The sequence below is a fragment of the Micromonas pusilla genome (genome assembly GCF_000151265.4).
Source record: "Micromonas pusilla CCMP1545 genomic scaffold MICPUCscaffold_17, whole genome shotgun sequence".
Lineage (NCBI taxonomy): Eukaryota > Viridiplantae > Chlorophyta > Mamiellophyceae > Mamiellales > Mamiellaceae > Micromonas > Micromonas pusilla.
Window position 1 is genome coordinate 406,349 of NW_003315898.1, and position 22,708 is coordinate 429,056.

Sequence of the window (22,708 nt, forward strand, 5' to 3'; positions counted from 1 at the left end):
TCGCACGCGTCCGAGCTGACGCTGAAGGTGCGAGAGGAGGACGTGAGGCTGTGGCAGATTTTCCACGCGGTGGAGCGGATGCGCGCGCGCGGCCCGCGGGGGCAGCAGACCCTCGCTCTCGAGGTCGACGCCCGGCTTCATCTACCCGTCGACCTCCGCGCGCGCGCTAGAATCAAATCACCCGCCGCCGCGCAGCCGCCGCAGCCGCCGGACTCGGACTCGGACTCGGACGGCTCGGACGCGCCGCCGCCGCCGCCGCCGCCGCCGCCGAGCGCGCTGAGCGCCATCGGCGGCGGCGGCGGCCTCGTGGACGACTACTCCGTGTCTCAGACGACGTTGGAGCAGGTCTTCGTGCGGTTCGCGTCCGCGCAGGACGAAGAGAGAGGCGCCGCGCCGGGGTTGTCGACGGGGCGGGAGGCGGGGGGCGCGGAGCTTCCCCCGGCGCCGCCGCCGCAGGGGTCGCGGGCGTACTACGCGCGGCAGGGCGGCGGCGGGTGATTTGATTCTAGCGCGCGCGCGGAGGTCGACGGGTCATCGACGACGGGTTCAGACTTCGAGAGGGAGCGCTCGTTCTCGACGTTTACTGTACGCCTTTACTCGTAATGTGATTGGACTTGTAACAACATCGATTCGATTCTTTTTTACGGTTCACAGACCGTCAAAACGCGCTCGACTCGATTGACAACTGTACGCGTCAGCGCGCTCGCCGGGCAGAAGCCCTCGCGCGTCGTCGACGCGCGCGGTTTCGACGGTCCCCCCCCCCCGACGGTCGCCATGGGGTGCTGTTGCAAAGAGAAAATGTGCGTCCCCGCGCCCGCGCGCGCTCGCGTCGTCCCTCGCGCCCGCGCTCCGCCCCGTCGACGTGCCGCGGGGCGAGCGCGAGATAGTTTCATCCAGCACGGTTCAGGCGCGCGAATCGGGCGATCCGCGGACTCCCGGCGCGGTCGTCTCGCTCCCTCGCCGACGCCGCCGCGACGCGCGGGGGGGTCGCTCTCGACGGCGTGATCCCCGCGGCGGCGGACCCGCGCGGCGGCGTCCGCGGTCGCGACCTCCCGCGGTCGCCGCCTTCGCCGCCGCGCCCGGGAAAACAACGACCCCCCGTCCGAGGTTGTTGAAATCGAAATCGAAATCGAAATCGAAATCGAAATCGAAATCGAGTCAAATTCTGATTACCCCTCCCTCCGGCGGCGCCTCCCTCCCTCTCTCCCCCCACCTCGCGATCGCAGCGACGAGGACATGACCGGCGAGGAATATATGGAGAAAAACCGCCGCTGCACGGACGTTTTATTCACCCTCATCTTCCTCGCGTTCTGGGTCGGCATGGTCTACGCCGGCGCCTACGGCTTCTCCAAGGGCGACCCCCGCATCCTCGTCTACGGCACGGACTACCAGGGCAACCTCTGCGGCAAGGGCGCGCTGGAGGACTTCAAGGTGCGGTACTTCGTGAACCCGTACGAGGTGCTCGAGGCGGGCAACACCGCCGGCGCGAACATCAAGGACGCCAAATCGATCTGTCTCAAGGCGTGCCCAGCCGCGTCGTCGACGCTGTCGTGGGTGTGCAACTACCCGGACTCCCTCGACTCGCGCGGCCTGAACGCCATCACGTCCACGACGACGTCGTACGATCAGTGGGCGGCGATGAACTACGACTACTACTCCTCCATCACCACCGGGTCGCACCAGGCGAACTCGCGCGTGTACAAGGGGCCGTGCTACCCGGTGTTGCTGCCGACGACGGAATCCTACGGCACGTGCAGTTACTACGCGAAGCAGACGTCGGGGGCGAAGACGGCGTTCGCGTCGCTGCTGTCGACAAACTCGCAGAGCACGCCGGAGTCGTACGACCTGGACGACAAGGTGACGGCGCTGTCCGACGCCGTCGCGGAGATGCTCTCCACGCCCGCGAGCGTGATGGAGCGGTACATCGAAGATTTCGCCAAGGCGTGGGTCGTCTGCCTCGTCTGCGGCTTCTTCGCGCCCGTCGTGCTGTCCTTCGTGTGGCTCGGCATCATGCGCTACCTCGCCGGGTTCTTCGCGTACTTCGTCATCGCGTTCGTGAACATCTTCGCCATCCTGTGCACGCTGTGGCTGTACATGAAGGCGGGGGTGATCGGCAACGACGCGATCGCGGCGTCGGACGAGGACGGCGGCTCGTCGTACACGGACCCCTCCGAGGACAATCAGGAGGTGCTCACGTACGCCGCGTACGCGTGCACGGCGCTCACCGTGATCCTGCTGCTCTTCACGCTGCTCATGCTGAAGCGCGTGCGCATCGCGGTGGCGGTGATCAAGGTTGCGACGCAGTGCATCGCCGCCGCGCCGATGACGATCGTGTTCCCGCTCATCCCGGTGTTCGTCGCGCTCGCGCTCTTCGCGTACTGGGTCGCCGCCGCGGTGTACATGTACAGCGCGGGAGACATCGAGCAGCAGAGTTGCACGCTGACCGCGGGCGCGCAGCCGCAGCGGTACTGCGCCGACTCCGCGGACGCGAAGAACTGTCACTGCGGCTACGAGACGAAGATGACGAAGGATCTGCAGTACATGCTCCTGTACCACCTGTTCGGACTCCTGTGGACGACGCAGTGGCTGCAGGCGCTGACGTACCTCACGATCGCGTACGTGTTCGCGCTGTTCTACTTCCGCGGCGGGTCCTTCTCCGAGGGAATGCGGGGATGTTGCTCGAGCCCGGTGTTTCAGGCGCGTTCTATACACTGGTCCCCATACGACCCCGTTGGCGTGGTGAACGCAGATCCTTAAGGACTTTTCACGGCGTGTCTCTCCGCCAATCCCTTGCTTTCAATCCCCGCCATCGACGCCTTTCAACTCCAACTGACGCCTTTCAACTCCACCCCGACGTCGCTTTGTATGGAACGACCCTCAGTCGTTTAAAAAGATGACGTGGTTCCACAACGGCAGCGCGTGCTTCGGATCGCTGCTCGTCGCCATCCTGCAGTTCATCCGCATCATCGTCGCGTACGTCGTGCACAAGATGAAGAAGGCTGGGAACGACAGCTGCTGCATCAAGTACGCGGCGTGCTGCCTGCAGTACTGCCTGTGGTACCTCCAGAAGGTTCTCGAGTGGATCAACAAGAACGCGTACATTTTAATCGCGATCGAGGGCAAGTCCTTTTGCTTCTCCGCGTGGGAAGCCATCTCGCTCATCATGTCCAACATCCTGACCGTCGGCGCGGTGAACATCGTCGGCGACGTGCTTCTCTTCCTGGGCAAGCTCGGCGTCGCGCTGACGTCCGGTTTTTTCGCGTTCATGTACCTGGACACGGACGAGTACACGGAGGGGGATAATCGCGTTTCGTCGCCGCTGCTCATCGTCGTCTTCGTCATCATCTTCGCGTTCATCCTCGCCGGGTTGTTCATGTCCGTCGTCGAGATGGGCATCGACGCGACGTTGCTGTCGTTCTGCAAGGACTGCAAGATTCACGGCGGGAAGCCCAAGTTCGCGCCGCCGTTGCTCGCGGAGGTGCTCGGCAAGTACGAGAGTAAGCAGAAGGCGCGAAACGCGGCGAATCGACAGTGAGGCGTGCGCGGTTGAGGGGAGGAAGAGAGAGCGAGGGCGAGAAGGCACGCGTTTGACGCGCGCGCGCCGCGTTCGCGTACATATACGACTACTAATTTAACGCGAGATGTATGCATGTATTTATACACGTGTCTTATGCCTTCTCGCGCGACGTCTAATTCAACACTACCTGTATGTCCTTCCTCGGTCTACGTCTACGAGCCCAACAGCTTCGCGATCTTGTCGCGATCGGCGAGGCTCGGTCGACCCGCGCGCACCCATCGTCGCTTCAGGTCGCTCAGCGCCACGTCCGTGGTGTGCTCGCTCAGGCACGCGTTCATCGAGTTCGCATCCTCGCGACACGCCCACGCGACGGAGATCAGCCTCCCCTTGACGCACTCGTAGTACGTCCGCTGCGACGCCCCGCAGCGTCGAAGCGCGCGCTCCTTCAAGAGCATGATCAGCGCCTCCTCCTCCTTCTTCTTCACGTCCGACGCGTCCGAGGCGGCGGCGGCGGCGCTCGGCATCGCGTCGAGGGTGCGGTGCTTCGCTCGGTCTTCTCTCCTGCCTGTCGCGTCACGCCCTCGCCCTCATTCGCGACCCTCCGGCTGCCGCGACGACGCGCGCGTCGACGTCTCTCCGTCGTCGTCGTCGACGGGCGGAACTGATGAGCGAAAGCGCGGTCCCATAACCTAGCTGGAGGGTGTCGGAAAAATCTAGGTTATGGGACCCGTACGCGTGCGCGTGCGCGCAGCCCTACGCGCAAACAGTCAGCCGCGCGAGGATTCCGCGCAGATCGCCCGCGATACCTTTTCCACGGCCGTGACGCCTTTACACGTCCGCAGGGTTTGGTGTTTGTTTTATCTCAGCACCCGCCGTCGTCGCGTCGCGTCGCGCGCACTCGCGGCGCCGCCGCGGACGCACCGTCAGTCGCCGCGCGGAAACGAAAAGTCGAAGCGCGTCCGTCGCGCTCCGTCCGTCGCGCCCGCCGCCATGTCCGCCGCGAAGGCCGCGACGAAGGTGGCCGCGACCGCCGCGAAGTGCGTCTCCGCGCCGCTCAAGCCGGGATGGCAGTACTTCACCGCCGGGTGCGGGACCTGCGCGGGGTCGCTCAGCGCGCTGACCGGGTTGGGCGGCGCGGTCGTCTTCGTGCCGACGTGCTCGAAGCTCGGGATGACCGCGAAGAAGATCGTCGGCACGACCGTCGTCGCGGTGACGTGCGCGGTGCGCACGCGTCCGCTCCTCTCGCGTCGCCGCGCGGCGGCGTTCGCGCGTCGACGTCAAGCAATTTATCGTCCCTCTTCTCGAAAGCTGTAGAATGATTGATGAATATTCCGCGGCGAGCGACGTCTATCCTCTCCTCTCGTCTCACGCGCTCGTCCCGTCGCCCCCTCCTCTCTCCGCAGACGACCGCGGGGTCGTACGCGTACGCGTCGAACAACGTGACGGACATCCCCGCCGCGATCGCGATCGGCGTCGTCGGCGCGGCGACGACGCCGTTCGGGCAGATGATCGCCAAGCGAATCTCCGGAAAGACGCTGCGCAAGGTGGGCGGCGGACCAGACCGACCGCGCATCTCTCCAGGGTCCCATCACCCCTGGGCCCCGGTTGGTTTCAATCCCGACACGCCCGCCTCGACGCCTTTCAACTCCACCACTGACGCCTTTCAACTCCACCCCGATATCATCGCTTCACCCTCAGTGGTGCGGCGGCGCGTTGCTCATGTGCGCGCCGACGGCTTTCGTCAAGAAGAAGACGCACAAGCCCGTGCCCGGACACCCGGAGCTGGACGAGCCGGAGGGGTCTCCGATCATGGTCGGGGACTCGCGGCCGGGAGGCGCCGCCGCGCTCGCGCTCGCGGGGAAAGCGGACGAGCTCGTCGCGAAGGGGGGCATCCTCGCGTATCTGAACAAGGCGCGTTCTGGTTCGCACCGGTTCCCATACGACCGCGTTCGCGTCGTGAACTTCATTCCTTGAGGACTTTACTTCCCGGCGTTCGTTCGTTTCTCTCCGCCCATCACCCATCGCTCACAATCCCGACACACCACGACGCCTTTCAACTCCGCTTCTGACGCCTTTGAACGCCACCCCGACGTCGCTTCGTATGCGCAAACACCCTCAGTCGGCGGCTGGTCTCGGCGGCGTCGGCGCCGCGGACGGGAAGGAAACGAGCTCGGGCCCGCGAGGGATAACCTCATCTAAACCGCCGCCGCCGGTCGCGAGGAGCGTGGACGAGCGGGGGGCGATCATACGACACGTCGGCGGCGCGTGGGCGCGCGTGCGGACGAGCGCGCGGCGGTCGGACGGCGAGGCGGGCGACGCGAAGGATGATGACGACTCGCGCGACAACCCGCGCGTCGTCGCCGGCTCCCCCGCGGAGTCGTCGAAGACGCGCGGGGGACAGGACGGCGGCGGCGGCGGCGGCGGCGGCGACGCGACGACGACGACGGAGGTTGGCAAGAGCGGCAACGCGTGGATCAACATGAAAGAGCAGTTCCAAGAGCGGTTAGACAACGCGAACGGGTCGTGGACGGAGGCGTTGATCGCCGAGCGCGAAAACTTCCTCATCGGCCTCGCCGTGGGCATGATCCAGGGCACCGTCGGCGTCGGCGGGGGCGTCCTCGTGACGACGTACATGTCCATGTTCAGCGACATGGAGGTGCATCGGATATGCGCGACCGCGCTCATGGCGACGCTCGTGACGAACACCGTGGTGGTGACGCATCATCTGCGCGAGGGCAACGTTCGGATACGCGTCGCCGCCGTGCTCGGCGCGACGGCGATGGCGGCGAGCTACGTCACGGCGAAGAACGTCAGCCTGAGCGTTCCGGAGACGGCGATCCGGGGGTTCATCGCGAGCGCGCTGGTCGCGAGCGGGGCGAGCATGTTGCGGTGACGCGGGTCCGGACGACGGGCGGGGCGGATGCGTTACATTGTATTTCTTTTGCCCAAACCCGAATCCTCCGCCGCGACGGTCGCGCGCGTCCGTCGCGGCGGCGCGACCTGACGCGTCTCGTGTTCGCGCGGTCGACGCCGGCGGGGGGTCGCGCGGGGGCGACGAAATCGTCGCCTCGAGTGCGCGCGCCTCGGGTCTCGATCGCGGCGCGCGTCGTTTTTGTAATACGGAGCGGAGCGTGCAACGTCTTTTCGTCTTATTTTCAACACCTCATCCACCCTCGTTCCAGGGAAACCCTCGCCCGGGATCCCCGTGCCTCTCCGTTAGATAATATCTACGACGTTTTCGTTCACGATGTTCGTGTACCGGCGCGATCGATCGTCCGATCGTCGGCCTCTCCGTCTCCGATGCCCCCCCTACCCGTTCCCGTTACCCGATACCCGTTACCCGGCGTCGGCGCCGGCGGCGGTCGCCGCCGCTGCCGCCGCGCGTCGACGCCCGCCCGACGCCTCCTCCTCGCGTCCTCCGTCCTCCGTCTCTCCTCTAAGTGTCTCCTCCACTCCAACCCCGTTCCCGGATCCGCGCTCGCTTTCCCGCGGACCCGGCGCCGTCGCCGCTCTCTCCGTCGTCCTCCGTCCTCCGACGACCCGTCTTCTCTTCTCGCGGTACCCTCGTTTTCCACCCACCCTCGCCCGCGCGCCTCCGACGACGCTCACGAGAAGAAAAACTTTCTCCACAGGATGCTCGTCGCGTTTTGATACTTATCGTTCGCGTGCAGCCCGCGACCCTTCTCCTCGGTGTCGTACGCGTCGTTCACGAGCTTATCGAAGAACCCAAACACGCCGTGCAGGTCGCTCTCGCCGTACCCCGACAGCGCGTGCAGAGGCGACAGTCGCTCCCAGGACACGCCGTAGACTCTGCTCAAGACGTAGCCGATCGCCGCGGCGGCGGCGACGGACGGCGCGAAATCCAAAGACTTGTGCGACACCGCGCTCGCTTCGAGGAGGTAGTCCACGATCTCGGTGATCTCCTCGCACGGGTCCTCATCCCAGTCGCCCTCGTAGTTGGAGACGACGCCGTTCTTCTTCAGATGCGGCAGCGTCACGGACAAGTACGCGCTGCTAAACGACGACGCCGTCGGGAGGTACAAGTTGTATTCCAGCTCCCTCAGGAGCGCGCGCTCCGCGAGCAAAAGCTGCGATCGCGTGAACGTGGACACCTCCGCGGCGCCGGCGAACTCGAGCGCGCTCGGGGCGGAGACCTCCGTCACTTTCGCCGCGACGAAGATGCACGTGATCCCCAGGCGCTTGAGCTTGTTGCAGAGCGGCTGATGCTCGCCGTCGTTCAGGTACATGACTTGCTTCTCCGGCAAGTCGGGGAGAGGGAGCGCGGGGACGGGCTCCGACCCCGCGCCGTTTCTCGCGAGGAATTGTTCCGTTCCTGTCGCGAAGGGTTGGAGCGGACGATTGGGATTTTTGGAGGTCAGAGACGAATTTCAAAAGTCGCGGCGGCGGCGGCGGCGGCGTTTGAACGCCGCGGCGGCGCGGCGGATATTTAAAAGCGCGCGCGCGGTTCAAACAGACCGCGCGCGCGGCGGGGAAGGACAAAGCCGCGAGACGCACCTCGTCGAACTAAGAACGTGTCCAAGTACCGCAGCGCGAGGTGGAGGGTCTCGTCCACGAGGTCCAACGTCCCGTGCTGCTGCGACATCCAATCCACGAGCTCCTGTCTCATTCCGATGCTGCGAGAGAAAAGCGCGAGAGAGGAAGAAAAAGCGGGAGGTCAGCGAGAGTTTTTCGGGTTTTGAATTCGTGCGACGCGATGGGGTGATCGACGCGCGGGGGCGATACGCCGCCGGCTTGATCGATCCGATCGCTCGCGCAAGCGAAAGATCGTGTCAACACACGATCCAAGGCGCGCGCGCGATCACCGGTAAAATTTTCTCAACGCGCGCTTAGATGCGCGCGCGTTCGAATCGCGAAAGCGCGCGCTCAGAGACGAGCACGGCGCGCACCTGAACAGGACGCCATTTTTCACGTAGGGGGCGAGCTTGTTGTTCCGCTCCGTGATCCGTCGCCCGCCGTCTATGGAGAACGGATAGACGTCCTCCTGCGCGCTGACGCCGACTGAAGTCGCGAGGGCCAAGCCTGAGATCAAATGGCACGGTGGATTTGGAAGGAGGGAGGTCAGAAGACGCGCGATCGTCGGTCCGATCGAGATTTTCCCTGCTGCAGGCAGCGGCAAACCCGACGGTTCAAACGCGACGACGACGAAGACGACGAGGGGTGGACCGATGCGGACGCGCACCTCGGTCGGATACGAGCCTCTCGTCGCACGTGAGGTCGATGACCTCGTGTGGGACCTTCTTCTCGAGCTTCTTCACGCCTGTTAAGATCGAATGGAACGTCGGATGCGTCAGTCGCGCGCGTTCTCGGCGCGCGCGCGGGAGCGCGCGATTCGAAAAAAAAACAAAAAGCGTGCGATCGCGCGCGAGGGACGTCGTCGGAGTCGGACGCACCGTCGCCCTTGCGAGCGGCCGCTCGCGCGCGCGTCTCCCGCTTCGGCTGCTTCTCTTCGATCACGCCGAGCGCCTTGCGCTTCTTCCCCGCGGGGACGTCGTCCACGACGTCGTTGAAGCGCTCTTCCAGGGCGAGGCCGACGACGACCTTCGCGGAGTTTTTCGCCTTCGTCGATTTCGCCGTCGTCGTCTCCGTCGCCTTCTTCGCGGTGCTCCGCGACGATCGCGTCACCCGTTTCTCCACGGGCGCGACCGTGGACGGCCCCCCGATGCTCTTGCGACTCGGACGCGCGCCTTTGCTCGTCGTCGTCTCCCCCCCCATGCCCTTTCCGTTCGTGATGTCGTCGAGCCTCGCGTCCGCTTTTTTCCTGCTCGCGGTCGTCGCGCCGGCGCTGCGCCTTCTCGTGCTCGCCCCCATCGCGCCGGAGTCGACGCCCTCACCGACCTCGCGCCTTTCCTCGTCTCACGCGCCGGCGAGCGAGGCCTTAAACAGACTCTGTGCCACCCGAATCCGCCGACTCGAGGGTGGAACGCGCGCCGTGGACGCCTCGCGCGTGCGTCCCCTCGCGCGCTCGCGAAGTGATTCAAACTCTGAACTCAAACCCGAAAACACGGGAAAAAGCGGGCGGGCTTTTTTGAAACGCCTTCGGCGCCGGTGGCGTGGCGAAGGCGCGTCGTATTTTTCATTTCGCGCGTACAGATCGTGGATTTTATCGTATGGTGGTTTAGTCAGGGAAGATTTCATCATCGTACTCTACCAATATTTTGGCCCCGCGATTTCTTGAAATATTTTTACGAGATCGATTCGGAGCGTTACGGAACTCGCGACACCGAAACTCCGAAACTTCCCCCGACCGCGCGCGTGCCACCCGCCCCGCCCCCGCCCCCGCCGCCGCCGCGTCGCGCCTCACGCCGCGTCCTCGCCGACGACATCCACCTCCGCGGCCTCGACGCTCTCCCCCCGCGCCGCCGCCACCGCCGCGCGCGCGTTATCCGCCCTGTACCGCTCCATCGCGGCCTCGTATCGCCTCATCTCCTCCTCCTCCTCCGCTGCTTCCTCCTCGGGCGTCGACGGCTCGTACCGCATCGCGCTCGTCGCGTCGTACCCCTTCGCGTTGTTCCCCATGCCATCGGCGTAGTACGCGCTCCCGTCCACGCCGTACTCCGGCGCGTCGATGCTGTTCAGCGCGGCGAGCGAGACGAACACGCCGGCGCCGCACGCGAGCAGCGTCTTTCGCAGCCGCTCGACGATCGGTCTGACGGTGTACGTGCCTGCGAGTCGGCGGGGGAGAGGCGTGAAACGGTCGTCGAGAGGGCGTTATTATTTGTGTCGTGCGCGCGCGATCGCGATCGCGGAGCAGGGTCCATCGCCGCGAGGCGGGCGTCTCGACGCGGGAGGAGGCGCGAGAGATGCGGTCGCGCGAGGAGCGAGCGAGGGAGAGGCGCGGGCCGGGCCGCGTCGGGGAAAAAAACTTAAGGAAAACCAAACGAAAACCAAACGCACCCAACAGCCGATCCCGCGCGAGCATCTCTTGGTCCTTCACGTACGTCTGCCCGTCGTACCACCCGGTCTCTTCGTACTCCACCGTCGCGCTCAGGAGACGGTCGCGGACGTAACTCCAGTTGGTGTAGATCAGCAGCGCGAACGCGGCGGTCGCGGTCAGCGAGCCTGCGGAGGGAGGGAGGGAGGGAGGAGTTTTTAGCCGGACGGTTTGGTTTTTGGAATGTTGATCGCGTCGGTTGAAAAGTGATGCGATCAAATGTTGAAACCGAGGGACGGGTGAAAAACGTTTCCTCCCCGCTCGCGGTCGGTTCCGGACGACGAAAGGAGCGATCGAGCGATTCTGCACGCGACGCGACCGCGTCGCGGACGCACCGACGAGCGCGCATATGATCGCCTCCACCGGCTGCGTCGCCGGGTCGTACGAGTACACCGCGATCGGATACGCGATGACAAAGTAGAAGAACGTCCCGAGGAGCCCTAAACGAAAGAGATACCACTTGAGCTCGAGCCCGCCCCACCCGAGAAGCGCCGACTCTTGAATCTCGCGAAGCTGCGACGACGGGCGCTGGTCGATCGGCACGGGGCAGCGCGCGTCCGCGTCGAGGTCATCGAGCAGCGAGCCGTTTTGGTCGTCGCCGAACGCGCGCGGACGGCGGCGCGCGCTCGAGGACGACGACGACGACGGCGCGCGGCGGAGGAAGCGCGAGGGCGTCCGCGGGGCGCAGGGCGTCCGAGGGGCGACGATCGCGCGCGGCGTCGACGACGACTTCGACGACGACGATTTCGACGTCGACGCGCGCGCGCTCGCGACGCGCGATCGCGCGGGCGCGCGCGCGCCGCCGCGCGACGCGGACGCGGACGACGACGACGCGAGTCGCGCGAGCATGACGGGAGACGCGTGGACGACGCGCGGAGGCGACGTCGGCAGTGCGTCGCGCGTCGCCGTCGCGCGCGCGCGGCGACGACGGTTCGACGCGCGCGCGCTGTCAAGCAGAGCCAGTCGTTCTGTGAGCTGGCGCGCGCGGCGTGGACGACACGTCGACGGAAGGGATAGAAAAGACGCCGAGCGCGCTCGCGGCGTCGACATCGCGCGCGTCGTCGTCGCCGTCGCATCGACCGTCGTCGTCCGTCTTTTCCGTCGTCATGCTCGCGAGCGTCATGAACGTCACCGCGTCCGCGCCGCTGTCGTCGCGCGTCGCCGTCCGCGGCGCGAACCGCGCGCGTCTCGTCAGATGCGCGTCTCCCGTCGTCGTCGCGAGGGCGACGACGCGCCATCGCGCGCGGATAAATCTGACCGTCCGCGCGGCGGACGCGGAGGGCGCGGCGGAGGAGACCGAGGACGACTTCGAGGCGCGCCTCGGCGCGCTCCGCGGGAAGCGCTCCAAGCGCGCGGTCTCGGACGTCGCGCGCAAGGAGAAGGACTTCGGCGCGCCGACGTCGTCCTCGTCCGCGTCCCCCGCGGGGACGAAGAAGCGCAAGGGCGTGCGCGACTTCACGACGGTCGGGGACGTCTCCGAGCCGTCCGGAAAGAACTGGGGTCCCGAGACGATCCTGTACGAGGGGCCGCCCGCGCGCGGGGAGATCATCGCGAACGTCGCGATGTCGTGGACCGTGGTGTGGATCCCGCTCACGATCGCCGCCATCGGACGCGGGCTGTGGAGCTCGTACAAGATCACGGACAAGCGCGTGGTCGTCATCTCCACGTCCCCGCTGAGGTGCGTTCTATCTCACACTGGTCCCCATACGACCCCGTCGGCGTGATGAACGCCGATCCTTAAGGACTTTTCCACCCGGCGCATCTCTCCGCCCAGGGTCCCTCGCTTTCAATCCCCGCCCTCGACGCCTTTCAACTCCGCTTCTGACGCCTTTGAACTCCACCCCGACATCGTCGCTTTGTATGGACTCGACCCTCAGAATGGAACGCGTGGACGTGCCGTTGGACGAGATCGTCGACATCATCGCCGTCGGCCGCGGCGTCGGGTTGTGGGGGGACGTCGTCATCACGTTGAAAAACAAGGAGAAGATCGAGATGCGGTCTCTGCCGAACTTCAAGGACGTGGAGGCGCACATCAAGAAGTACATGGGCACGGCGGATCCCGAGTTCGCGCAGATTTAATTAATACTTTGTACGGCCGCGAGGAGGCGTCGTACCGTAGGCGGGCCTGCCGTAAACGACGACGACTCGACGCGTTATTAATACGATACGATACGCGCGATAACACAATACACGATAAACACCTACAGTATGCTGCGACAGATATCGTCCGTCCGTTCAGTCGAGCCACACCGGGAAACGCAGATCCTCCTCCTTCTCCCCCGGCGCCGGCCGTTTCCCTCTCGAAGCCTGCGTGGGTGAAGCGATCGGTCAGTCGAACGTCTTACCGGTCAAACGTTGAAAGGGAAGCGCGGGTGAAGAGTGACGACGGGAAAAGTCCTCAAGGAACGGCGTGCACCACGCGAACGGGGTCGTATGGGAAGCAGTCTCACCTCCCCGCGCCGCTCTCTCTCCGCGCGGTACAACCTCACCTTCCCCTCCCACGCCCTCCTCGACGACTTCCACTCCCCGAACGTCACGTCCCCCTGCGTCCGCGACAGCCCGAAGTCGTTCGTCTCGACGTCGAAGTTTTCAAAGTCCTCCCACTGCTCCGAGCTCGCGGCGTCGTGTAGGTACGCCCACTGAGGGTCGTTCCATACAAAGCGACGAACGTCGGGGTGGAGTTCAAAGGCGTCAGAAGCGGAGTTGAAAGGCGTCGAGGGCGGGGATTGAAAGCGAGGGGTGGGCGGAGAGAAACGACGGGCAAAGTCCTTAAGGATCGGCGTTCACCACGCCGACGCGGTCGTATGGGGACCAGTGTATAGAACGCACCACGTTGGACGCGTCGACGTAGTTCATGGAGATCCCGACGGTATCCTCGTCGTTGTGCACCGCGTGCGGCGCGTTCGACGGCACGAACACGAGATCCCCGGGCCGCTGCGTCACCTCCCACATCGGCGCGTCCGCCAGCAGCGGCCGCTCCGTGAGGTTCAGGTTAAACGCGTCGACGCGGTAGTGCGAGCTCATCGGCTTGAGGTAGAGGTGGAACGACGTCGTCCTCGGCCAGAAGCGCCAACGCTTCGCGCCGGACAGCAGGTACATCCAAAAGTTCGTCGCGCCCGAGTCCGTGTGCAGCGCGCTGCTCGTGTTCGCGGCGCCCACGAATAAGCTCGGCCACGTGTGCTCGTACGACACCCAGGGCACTCTCTGGAAGTAATCCCCGGCGAAGTACTTGGGCACGAGAAACCGGTCGTACGGCGGCGGGCCGAAGACGTCCGGGCACTCCCTGCGATGACGATGATTGGTCGAGGGCGTACACGTGTCAGTAACGCGTGCACGTGATTGGTTGATAGAGTGATACATACGTGTAAAAATAGTAACGCGCGGCTGGCGGGGAACGCACCTGTTGAGGCTCCAGTCGTGCAGGTACCACCGCTTTCGGTCGTCGTCCGTCGCGTGCGACGCGACGAACTCGCGCAGCGTCAGACGTCCGGCGGTCACGAGCCCGCCCCAGTTGTCCGTGTCCGCGCCCTTCTTATTCAGCGTGACGTTCACGTCGCCGCACACGTCGACGAAGTGTTTCAACGTCCACCTCGGCGCGTCCGGCGGGGTCACGTTGAGCCCCTGCGGGCGATGATAAAACGTTCGTTCATCGGTCAGTTGAAAGGGACCGGCGCGAGCGCGCGTTGAAACCGAGGGTGGGTGAAAAAGAAACCGTGAGCACAGAACGCGCCTGAATCACCACCGGCACGCCCGGCAGCGCGTGGTTCTCGATGAAGTCCTCGAGCGACAGCTCGTTCGCGTGGACGGTCCGCACGGGCACGGTCGCGACGGTCAGAGGAGTCGAATTCGATCGACGCGCGACGAGCTCAGCCTCCGCGTCCGCGATGAGCTTCTCAAACGCCGGCCCGATGGCATCGTGCGCGCGCTCCATCTCGCTCATGCTCTTCCGCGTCGCCGCCGCCGCCGCGCCGGCGCGGAGTGGCGTCCTCCCGTTCCTGCCGCTGAACGCCTCGATCGCGCGCAGGACGTCGCCCCACCGCCCCGCCTGCGGGCCGTTCCATACGAGCGAACGTCGGGGTGGAGTTGAAAGGCGTCAGTTGGAGTTGAAAGGGGTCGAGGGCGGGTATTGAAAGCGTGGGGTGGGCGGAGAGAGACGCCGCCAAATGTCCGTAAGGATCGGCGTCCACATCGCCAACGCGGTCGTATGGGAACCAGTGTATAGAACGCACCTGCGCGAGCTTCTCGATCTCCCGCGGCGACTCGAAGACGACGCGACCGCCGCAACGCTTGACGAGCGCGTCGATCGCTTTCGCGCCGTCCACGATCGCGCGACGCTCCGACCGCGTGTCCGGCGAGAGCGACTCGACGTGCTCGCGCAGGTGTCGCGCGTACCGCGCCCACTCGTCGCAGCGCGCGACCGCGGCGTCGCGGCGGAGGAGGATCTCGCTCTGGAGGTCGTGCTTCTCGCCGGGCGCCGACGACTCGTCCCAAGGCGCGCGAAGCGACGGCCACGCGAGCTCGTCCGCGGCGTTCGTCTTCTTCTTCTTCAGAGGCGCCGAGGCGTTTTTATTATCTTCCGCGACTTCTTCCTCGCCGCCGTCGCCGCCGTCGCCGTCGCCGTCGACGACGACTTCCTCGTCGTCGTCGTCGTCGTCGTCGTCGTCCGCGTCCTCCGCGTCGTCGACCTTCGAGGTCAGCAACGCGCTCGCGGCGGCGCGGTCGACCTTATCCGCCGCGATCGCGAGTCTCTCCTCGCCGCGGCGCGACTTGACCATCGCGACGAACGCCCTTAGTTCGCTCTTCAGCTCGTGGACGTTCCACGGCGGGTCCGAGCGACGCCGCGTCAGGGCGAATTTTCTCCGCGCCGCCTTCTCCTCGTGCGTGTGAAGAAACCCGAGCCACTCGAGGTCGCGTCGGCGACGATCCATCTCACGCAGCGTCGATCCGACGTTTTCGGGATCGGGAGCGATCGCGCGGCTTCCAGGACGGCGTTCGAGGTCCTCGGGCTCTTCCGTCGCGGCGTCTTCGTCTTCTTCTTCGTCGCCTTCGGCGGCGTTCGCGTTCGCGTTCGCGTTCGCCTCGGCGGCTATCAATCGCGCTATGAACTCGCGCTTCTCTTCGCGCTTCTCTTCGTCGTCCCACTCGATCGGCGTGGAGAACGTCAGCGCGAACGCCGGGCACTTCGGGTCTCGCTCGCCCCCCTCGCACGGCTCGTGAAACGTCGCGCGATACGCCGTCGCGTCGGCGACGATCCAGTGCACGTGGCGTCGATCCGACGGCGGGAGCGATCGCACGGCTTCCAGGACGGCGTTCGCGTTCGCGTTCGCGTTGGCGACGGTCGACGTTCCTTCTTCCCCCAAAGCAGCGCTCGGCGGTCGAAGCAGCGCGATCGTGGGCTTCAGCTTCGCGCCGCTGACCCTCGACGCCACGAGATCGTACTCGTTCTCCCACGACAACGCGTGGAACGGATCCGCCACCGACCGCAGAGCCTCCGTCGGCGTCGGGCGCGCGCGGACCCCGCGCCCTCCCTCGGCCGCCGTCGCCGCCTTCTTCGCCGCGACGACGGTCGTCGCGACGGTCGGCGACGTTTCGTCTTCCCGCGCAGACGCGAAGACGGCGAAATCGCCGACGTCCGCGCCCGCGCCGAGAAACGTCTCGCACGCGTACGCTCCGGAGAGAAACCCCACCCTCGCGACCGTTTCGTCGCCGCGTTCGTCCCCGCCGTCGTCGCCGTGGTCGCGGTGCCCGCCGCCGTGCGTCTCCGCCGCGCGTCGCAGCGCGCGCGTCGACGCGCCGTCCTCGCACCCGACGACGACGGGCCGCCGCGGCGTCGCCGTCGCCGCCCACGCGCGCGCCGCGCTCGCGCTCATCGGGCCGACCACCTTCCCTCGGCTCAGCTCGGACGTGACCCACGCGGCGAGATTTCGCTCCGTCGCGGCGCCGTCTCTGAACACCGCGACGTGGAGCCCGTCGACGAACAGCGACAGCTGCGTCTGACGCGCGAGCAGCCTCCGGCGGCCGAACCGGTACTCGGTCGCGGTAGCGCCGTTTCCGCCGTCGTCGAGGTCGAGGCCGCTCGCGCTTTTTTGCTTCCGCGCCCTGAGCGTCGTCGGCGCCTCGTCGCGACCGGCGTGATGGATCGCGTTCGCGTACCGCATGCGCAGCAGCGAGTCGTCCTTCACGTCCACCTCGCCGTACACGTGCACGACCCCCTCCGGGATATGACGCTTGAGCGACCCGAGCACGGCGTCGCGGAGATTCCGGACCCGCGGCGTCGCGACCGAGCGGAACAGCACGATCGCGGTCTTCCCGCGCGTCGCGTCGCCGAACGAGCGCGTCGTGAGAACGACGAGCCCGGGCTCCGGTCTGATGCCCATACGACCGCGTTCGCGTGGTGAACGCCGATCCTTAAGGACTCTCGGTCGTCGTCCGCGCGTCGAACCCGCGCCGTCGTCGCCGTCGTCGTCGCCGTCGTCGTCGTCGTCGTCGTCATCGCGCGCATAATCGTGCGCGGCGTGGTGAACGCGTTCGCGCGCGCGGCGCACGCGCGCGCGGTGCGCTACGATCGCCGCCGTGAGCGGGTTCGCGCGCTTCCCCCCGCCGCCGCCGCCCGCGGTGTACGTCCACCTCGGGAGTTTGATACCAACCCCGGGGAGGAGCTCGCCGTCGCCGCCGCTCGACGCGACGACGCCGAGGACGACCGCGACGGTCGCGACCGCGACGGCGATCGCGATCGTCCGACAGAATGCCGACGATGAGAACGACGCGCCATCGCGCGGTCCGCGATCTCCCCCCTCGACGACGTCGGCGGCGGCGTCCGGGCCGAGCTCGGTCGCGCGCGGGGGGTACCGCGGCGAGTCCGGAGGCGGAGGGCGCGCGCCGCCGCGTCCGGGCATCGCGCCGGGCGCGCGCTGAGGTGTGACGAGTCGTCGTCGTCGTCGTCGTTCGACAGCGCCGGCGTCCGAGAAAAGCAGCTGAGTTCACCTTACAAGAAGTACACAGCAGGTCAGATAGAAGCAGCGCCCAATAACGCGCAAGCAGGTCGTTCGTTCCCTTCCAGGGTCAAGAAACGCAACACCGGCGTGCGTTTATCGTTTTCAACAACTCAGCACGCGTTGTTATTACGAGCAATATATGATAGGTAACCGCCAGTCTACGACGTACACACTCGTCGTAGACGCACTACGTCGCCGCCAGTCTACGACGCGCGCGCTCGTCGTCAGTCGTCGTCGTCGTCCGAGCTGCTGACTACGCGACGATCCTTCAGCGACGCGCGCTTCCCCGGCCGCGGCGTCGTCCGCGGGGTCCCCTCCTCGTCGGTGGCCATCTCATCCTCATCATCCTCCTCATCCTCCTCCGAGCCGCTCTCTCGCGCGTCGTCCGCGAGCTCCTCCTCCCCCTTCGAGTGATCCTCCTCGAACGCCAACGCCACCTCCGTCGCGGCGACGTACGCCGTCTCCGCGCGGTACTTCATCGCCACGGTGATCTCGCCCGTCTTGCACCCGGTGAGCGCGTACGATCCCATCGTGCTCCCGGCTTTGATGACGCCGTTGAGCGGTATCACGACGACGCCCATAGTCTTCCCCGCGCCCTTCGCGCTCTTCCCGGGCTGATGAGGGTCGTTTCCCATACGAAGCGACGTTGGGGTGGAGTTGAAAGGCGTCAGGGTGGAGTTGATAGGCGTCGAGGTGTGTCGGGATTGAAAGCGGAGGGTGGGCGGAGAGAAACACACGCCGGGAAGTAAAGTCCTTAAGGATCGGCGTTCACCACGCCGACGGGGTCGTATGGGGACCAGTGTGAGGAGAACGCACCTGATTCACCCGCAGCGTGAGCTCGTCGTTCACGGTGACGCCGGTGAAGTAAAAGTGATCGTTGAACACCGGGTTCAACCCTCTCGACAGGCTCGTCTTGACTGTCTTCCCGACGCAGTCGACGGCGACGTACGGCGTCATCTTCGAGCTCGGCATCTTCGAGGCCATGAGCCCCTTGGCCTCGGGCTTGGAGAGTTCCGTGGCGTGTAAAATCTCCACGTGCAACGCGCCGCCGCCGTGGAGCACGCGGTCGTCGTTCAGTATGCCGACGCCGGTGCCGAGGACGTCTAGCGAAAGGCGCTCGTTCATCATGGTCCGAGACTTGAGAAGCTGCTTCTTCGTCAGCGCCGCCGCGGACTTCACCTCGTCGTACACCGCCCACGAGAGCTCGAGCTCCACCTCCGACGCCGCCGACGCGTCCGCCTTGCCTTTGCCTCTCGCGCGAATCTTCGCCCGCGACGACTGCGAATTTTTCGACGACGAGTTGAAGAGGATCGACGCGACCCCGCCGCCGTGCTCCGGGGATTTCGCGCCCACGTCCTTGACCACGCGGTCGAGCAGCGCGCCGGAGGGGGACGAGGGCGAGCGCGTCGGCGAGGGGGAATGCGGCGCCGCCGGCGTCCTGCCGCGTTTGCGCGTGCGCGCGCGCTCCAACACGCCGCCCGCGGCGGATCGGACGCCGCCCGCGACTGACTTGACTTTTCGGACGCCGCCCGCGACTTTTCGGCCGGCGCCCTTGACGCGGCGCGCCGCGAGGCTGCCGACGCCGAGCTCCGAGTCGTCGTCCGAGTCGTCCGAGTCGAACGCGACGAAATCGCCGTCCTCGCCCGGCACCGCGGTGAGCGGGAACCATCGCGTGGCGCACTCGCCGGGGCGCAAAATCTTCGAAAAGTCCACGAAACAAATGCCGAGGAGGTCGTTATCCATCGTCACCGCCTGCCCGGTCACCAGGAGCTCGAGATCGCTCATGACGCGGCTGCCGTCGAACTTCGCCTTGGGCACGGGAGGGAGGAGCTTCTTGCGACTCTTCGCGAGCTTGATCGCCTTCTTCTCCGCCTTGACCCTCTTCTTCTCCGCCTTCGCCTTTTTCTTCGCTTCCTTCTCGAGCTGCTCCTCCGTCTTCACGCGCGGCGGCACCGGCGGCTCGAGCGCGGCGCGGCGCTGGATGTCCTCCGTCCGCGCCTTCTTCAGCTTCCCTGCGACGCCGAGCTTTACCGGCCGCGTCGGGAGCGGCGGCAGACCCTGCTTCTCGCGCTCCTTCGCCGCCTTGCGCCTCTCCCGCGCCGAGCGCTTGCGATCGACTTTCCGCTGAATGAACCGCGACCACGGGATCCGCCCGCCGAACTGGTACCGCGTCGCGAGCTGCGTGCTGTACTCCAACAGGTGCTTCACCGGCTGCATCTTCTCCTCCACCTCCTCCGGCGTCGGCACCCTCGCCCGCGACTTCTTATCGCTGTCGAAGACGCCGATCATGCACACTCTGGTGTCGTCCGACACGTTCATCGTCCAGCTGAAAGGAGTTGAAAGGCGTCAGATGGAGTTGAAAGGCGTCAGACGCGGATGAGTTGAAAGGCGTCGAGGCGTGTCGGGATTGAATGAAACCGTGGGGTCGTGGGCGGAGAGAAACACACGACGCGACGGGAAGAAAAGTCCTCAAGGAACGGCGTGCACCGCGCCGACGCGGTCGTGCGGGGACCAGCGTGAGACAGGATAGAACGCGCCTGAACTCCTCGTCCCACCGCGGGTTCAACGTGTTGCTCTTGACGTCCGTGACCCGCCGTCGATCGGCGTAGAACGCCTCGCCGGCCATGACGAGCACCGCGTACGGATCGCTGAACCCGTCCTTGTCCGCCGCCGCGAGGTTCTTCGCGCCCTTGATTCGAATCGTCAACACGTGCTGCGCGGAGGTGTTGTTGCCGACGCTCGCGCACAGCTGTCGCACCGCGGGATGCGCGAAATTCAGCACGGGCAGATCGTACGTGAAAGGCCACCTCGGGATCCACTTGGAGATGAGCGCGTGCTTCACGAACGCCATCCCGGGGATCGCGGCGACGTCGATCTTCGGAAGGAACGGCACCTTCACGGCGAGGGATAAGTCCCACTTCGGCGTCGCGCCGAGGATGCCGACGGTGACGCCTCCGACGATTGGAAACCGCGGAATGAGCGGGTGCGCGCGCGTTCGAATCACGCACTTGATCTGCACCTCGCTGAGCACCGTCTCGAAACGGCAGAACGGCAGCGGTTTCAACCCAGCGCGCACGGAGCCCTGCGCGTCGCCCGCGATGACGATGCTCCACTCGAAGATGAGCTCGCCGTGCCCCAGCTTGAAGACGCGGACGGCTTGCAGCGTCGGCGGAATGGCGCCCAAATTCGCGCTGAGCTTCGTCCACGCGATCCCGGGCAGCATCGTGGGCAGGACGTTGACGTTCATGGAGTTCACCTCGCGCCTCACGATCCCGTTCGCGTACGGCCAGATGGTCAGCGCGAACTCGTTCGCGAAGTCCACGCGCGACCACGACGGATCCACGGCCCACATTGGCATGCCGCCCATGGAGGACAAGATCGGTTGCACCACGGAGGTGATGTGCTTGAGCTTGCTGTCGCTCAGGTGGTTCAGCTGCCCGTCGTCTCGCGTCATGTGCACGTGCAGCATCTCCGTGGACGGGCGCCGCAGCCCGAGGAGCTTCCCGACGTTCCACTGGAACGACGAGAGGACGTGATTCTTTTTCTTCCACCGCCGATTTTTTCGGTTGAACATCGGCTTCTTCGTCGCCGCGGGGACGCCGGACAAGCCCGCGCGCACGAACTCGTCCTCGCTGTCCGTCGCGTCGTCGTCCTTCCCGGCGTTGAAATCGTCCGGGATATACTTCAACGACACCTCCAACGTCCCCCGCTTGTTCTTGAAGACACCCCCGGAGAGTTCCGCCATGCTCTTCATCTCCTCCGCCGGGCGATCGACGACGCGCGAGTCCGGGATGTTCTGCAGCGGGACGACCACCGCGCCCATGAAGTCGTCGTTGCCGTACTTCCCGTCGTCGTCGAACACGCGAATCCACAGACACTGCAGCTCCGTGGATCGAACGTCCAGCTCGAACGACTTCTCCCACCTCGGGCTGAGGGCCGTTCCATACGAGCGAACGTCGGGGTGGAGTTGAAAGGCGTCAGTCGGAGTTGATAGGCGTCGAGGTGTGTCGGGATTGAAAGCGAGGGGTAGGCGGAGAGACACGCCGGGAGACAAAGTCCTTAAGGATCGGCGTTCACCACGCCGACGGGGTCGTATGGGGACCGGTGTGAGATAGAACGCGCCTGAGCGTGTTCATGATCGTGTGCGTCTTTTGGCACTTTTTATCCTCCGGCGGCGTCCGCCGCGTTCCCAAGCCGACGCTCGCGTACGGATCGCTCGTGCCCATGAACTCCGTGTTTTTCAAACCCTTCGCGCCTCGGACGGTCACGTGAAGCTTCCCGACCGGCGACACCTCGAGCGCGTCCTCGATCGCGCGAACCGTCTGCGGCGTGTGGTCCTTCGCGATTACTTTCTTGATCGCCTGCGGAAACACGAGCGAATTCCTCAGCATCTTCATCAGAAACGACGTCAGCCCTTTCTTCAACCACGGGATGCTGTCCAGATTCATCTCGCCCATCCCCGGCGCCGCCTTGGCGCGGATGCCGTACTGGATGCTCGGGTCGTCCGTCATCGTGATCTGCACGCCTCCCACGAGCGGAATCTCTTTCATCAAGTGCGACAGCGTCACTTTCACCGTGCACACGATGACGAGGTCGGTGACGACGAGCTTCACCGGAGACAGCCCGCCGTAGATCCTCGGCCCTTCCACCTTGAACACGACGTTCGGGTTCCCCTTCCACGTGATCTTCGCCTGCGCTTGGAGCTCGTGCGGCTCGTCCGGGGGAATCATCTGCACGTGGTCGACCCGCGGCGCGTTCGAGCCGAGCTCGAACTCGTCGAACGTCATCGACGAGATGCCCTTGGAGTGGAGTCGCGGAGTTGAAAGGCGTCAGACGACGGAGTTGAAAGGCGTCGAGCGAGGTGTGTCGGGATTGAAAGCGAGGGGTGGGCGGAGAGAGACGAACGCCGGGAAGTGAAGTCCTTAAGGATCGGCGTTCACCACGCGAACGCGGTCGTACGGGGACCAGTGTACAACAGAACGCGCCTTGGGCTTGTCGTGATCGAGCAGCGGCTCGATGTACGACCTGATCTTCTGCGCCGCGGCGGCGCCGACGTGCGGCCACACCGTGCGCACGACCTCGTTGAACCACTCCACGTTCTCCACGTCGCCGTCGACGACCCAGGCCGGGAGCCCGACCCACTCCGCGGTCTTCTTGGACTTGATGTTCATGATGAGACGCCTGGACCCCTCGGCCTTAGGGTCGTTCCATACGAAGCGATGTCGGGGTGGAGTTCAAAGGCGT

At 65.7% G+C, this 22,708-nt stretch overlaps 12 protein-coding genes across 12 annotated transcripts in view; 4 read left to right on the top strand and 8 right to left on the bottom strand.

The window, feature by feature from the left end:
• Positions 1–639, top strand: part of MICPUCDRAFT_30374 (ATP-binding cassette superfamily) — a 6,051-nt gene extending 5,412 nt beyond the window's left edge. Inside the window, exon 6 of the mRNA XM_003064357.1 lies at positions 182–639. Within this exon, the coding sequence (XP_003064403.1) occupies positions 182–498 (317 nt within the window). The 3' untranslated portion in view covers positions 499–639. The remainder of the gene's footprint in view (positions 1–181) is intronic.
• Positions 640–723: 84 nt separating this feature from the next.
• On the top strand, positions 724–3,658 carry MICPUCDRAFT_49232 (choline transporter like family). The gene is made up of 3 exons (XM_003064358.1): positions 724–800; positions 1,227–2,697; positions 2,882–3,658. Exons 1-3 carry the CDS (start codon positions 775–777, stop codon positions 3,533–3,535), a joined length of 2,151 nt encoding a protein of 716 aa, XP_003064404.1. The 5' UTR covers positions 724–774; the 3' UTR covers positions 3,536–3,658.
• A 131-nt stretch (positions 3,659–3,789) lies between these two features.
• MICPUCDRAFT_9522 (uncharacterized protein) lies at positions 3,790–4,002 on the bottom strand (the record flags this gene model as incomplete). The annotated part of the gene is made up of 1 exon (XM_003064521.1): positions 3,790–4,002. A coding segment is annotated over one exon (213 nt), but the record flags the coding sequence as incomplete, so codon positions are not given.
• A 412-nt stretch (positions 4,003–4,414) lies between these two features.
• On the top strand, positions 4,415–6,658 carry MICPUCDRAFT_54393 (4-toluene sulfonate uptake permease). Its single transcript, XM_003064359.1, has 4 exons — positions 4,415–4,738; positions 4,921–5,061; positions 5,216–5,464; positions 5,637–6,658. Exons 1-4 carry the CDS (start codon positions 4,508–4,510, stop codon positions 6,408–6,410), a joined length of 1,395 nt encoding a protein of 464 aa, XP_003064405.1. The 5' UTR covers positions 4,415–4,507; the 3' UTR covers positions 6,411–6,658.
• A 464-nt stretch (positions 6,659–7,122) lies between these two features.
• CYCA2 (uncharacterized protein) lies at positions 7,123–8,144 on the bottom strand (the record flags this gene model as incomplete). The annotated part of the gene is made up of 2 exons (XM_003064522.1): positions 7,123–7,850; positions 8,033–8,144. The coding sequence occupies 2 exons, from the start codon at positions 8,142–8,144 to the stop codon at positions 7,123–7,125; spliced, it is 840 nt and encodes a 279-aa protein (XP_003064568.1).
• A 192-nt stretch (positions 8,145–8,336) lies between these two features.
• MICPUCDRAFT_54395 (uncharacterized protein) lies at positions 8,337–9,346 on the bottom strand (the record flags this gene model as incomplete). The annotated part of the gene is made up of 2 exons (XM_003064523.1): positions 8,337–8,734; positions 8,929–9,346. 2 exons carry the CDS (start codon positions 9,344–9,346, stop codon positions 8,337–8,339), a joined length of 816 nt encoding a protein of 271 aa, XP_003064569.1.
• Positions 9,347–10,126: 780 nt separating this feature from the next.
• Positions 10,127–11,024, bottom strand: MICPUCDRAFT_8286 (uncharacterized protein; the record flags this gene model as incomplete). The annotated part of the gene is made up of 3 exons (XM_003064524.1): positions 10,127–10,200; positions 10,433–10,597; positions 10,805–11,024. Coding segments are annotated over 3 exons (459 nt in total), but the record flags the coding sequence as incomplete, so codon positions are not given.
• Positions 11,025–11,580: 556 nt separating this feature from the next.
• On the top strand, positions 11,581–12,654 carry MICPUCDRAFT_37649 (uncharacterized protein). Its single transcript, XM_003064360.1, has 2 exons — positions 11,581–12,147; positions 12,347–12,654. The coding sequence occupies exons 1-2, from the start codon at positions 11,591–11,593 to the stop codon at positions 12,546–12,548; spliced, it is 759 nt and encodes a 252-aa protein (XP_003064406.1). The 5' UTR covers positions 11,581–11,590; the 3' UTR covers positions 12,549–12,654.
• A 584-nt stretch (positions 12,655–13,238) lies between these two features.
• On the bottom strand, positions 13,239–14,409 carry MICPUCDRAFT_66605 (uncharacterized protein; the record flags this gene model as incomplete). The annotated part of the gene is made up of 3 exons (XM_003064525.1): positions 13,239–13,752; positions 13,870–14,090; positions 14,200–14,409. The coding sequence occupies 3 exons, from the start codon at positions 14,407–14,409 to the stop codon at positions 13,239–13,241; spliced, it is 945 nt and encodes a 314-aa protein (XP_003064571.1).
• Positions 14,410–14,775: 366 nt separating this feature from the next.
• Positions 14,776–17,365, bottom strand: MICPUCDRAFT_66607 (uncharacterized protein; the record flags this gene model as incomplete). The annotated part of the gene is made up of 1 exon (XM_003064526.1): positions 14,776–17,365. A coding segment is annotated over one exon (2,590 nt), but the record flags the coding sequence as incomplete, so codon positions are not given.
• A 204-nt stretch (positions 17,366–17,569) lies between these two features.
• On the bottom strand, positions 17,570–20,202 carry MICPUCDRAFT_49235 (uncharacterized protein). The gene is made up of 3 exons (XM_003064527.1): positions 20,002–20,202; positions 18,281–19,790; positions 17,570–18,078 (listed from the first exon to the last, which is right to left on the bottom strand). Exons 1-3 carry the CDS (start codon positions 20,088–20,090, stop codon positions 17,689–17,691), a joined length of 1,989 nt encoding a protein of 662 aa, XP_003064573.1. The 5' UTR covers positions 20,091–20,202; the 3' UTR covers positions 17,570–17,688.
• Positions 20,203–22,386: 2,184 nt separating this feature from the next.
• MICPUCDRAFT_54400 (uncharacterized protein) lies at positions 22,387–22,635 on the bottom strand (the record flags this gene model as incomplete). The annotated part of the gene is made up of 1 exon (XM_003064528.1): positions 22,387–22,635. The coding sequence occupies one exon, from the start codon at positions 22,633–22,635 to the stop codon at positions 22,387–22,389; it is 249 nt and encodes an 82-aa protein (XP_003064574.1).
• Between the last annotated feature and the right edge of the window lie 73 nt (positions 22,636–22,708).

What these genes read in the sequence shown, in the direction of transcription:
- MICPUCDRAFT_49232 (XM_003064358.1), top strand. Translation starts at nt 775, where the DNA reads ATGGGGTGCTGTTGCAAAGAGAAAAT. An exon ending in TGCTGTTGCAAAGAGAAAAT is followed by an intron (nt 801 to 1,226) that starts GTGCGTCCCCGC and finishes TCGCGATCGCAG; the next exon opens with CGACGAGGACATGACCGGCG. An exon ending in GCTCGAGCCCGGTGTTTCAG is followed by an intron (nt 2,698 to 2,881) that starts GCGCGTTCTATA and finishes AACGACCCTCAG; the next exon opens with TCGTTTAAAAAGATGACGTG.
- MICPUCDRAFT_54393 (XM_003064359.1), top strand. Translation starts at nt 4,508, where the DNA reads ATGTCCGCCGCGAAGGCCGCGACGAAGGTGGCCGCGACCGCCGCGAAG. An exon ending in TCGTCGCGGTGACGTGCGCG is followed by an intron (nt 4,739 to 4,920) that starts GTGCGCACGCGT and finishes CTCTCTCCGCAG; the next exon opens with ACGACCGCGGGGTCGTACGC. An exon ending in ACCGGTTCCCATACGACCGC is followed by an intron (nt 5,465 to 5,636) that starts GTTCGCGTCGTG and finishes AAACACCCTCAG; the next exon opens with TCGGCGGCTGGTCTCGGCGG.
- MICPUCDRAFT_37649 (XM_003064360.1), top strand. Translation starts at nt 11,591, where the DNA reads ATGAACGTCACCGCGTCCGCGCCGCTGTCGTCGCGCGTCGCCGTCCGC. An exon ending in ATCTCCACGTCCCCGCTGAG is followed by an intron (nt 12,148 to 12,346) that starts GTGCGTTCTATC and finishes CTCGACCCTCAG; the next exon opens with AATGGAACGCGTGGACGTGC.
- MICPUCDRAFT_49235 (XM_003064527.1), bottom strand. Translation starts at nt 20,090, where the DNA reads ATGGCCGGCGAGGCGTTCTACGCCGATCGACGGCGGGTCACGGACGTC. An exon ending in CGGTGGGACGAGGAGTTCAG is followed by an intron (nt 19,791 to 20,001) that starts GCGCGTTCTATC and finishes AACTCCTTTCAG; the next exon opens with CTGGACGATGAACGTGTCGG. An exon ending in TCACGCTGCGGGTGAATCAG is followed by an intron (nt 18,079 to 18,280) that starts GTGCGTTCTCCT and finishes GACCCTCATCAG; the next exon opens with CCCGGGAAGAGCGCGAAGGG.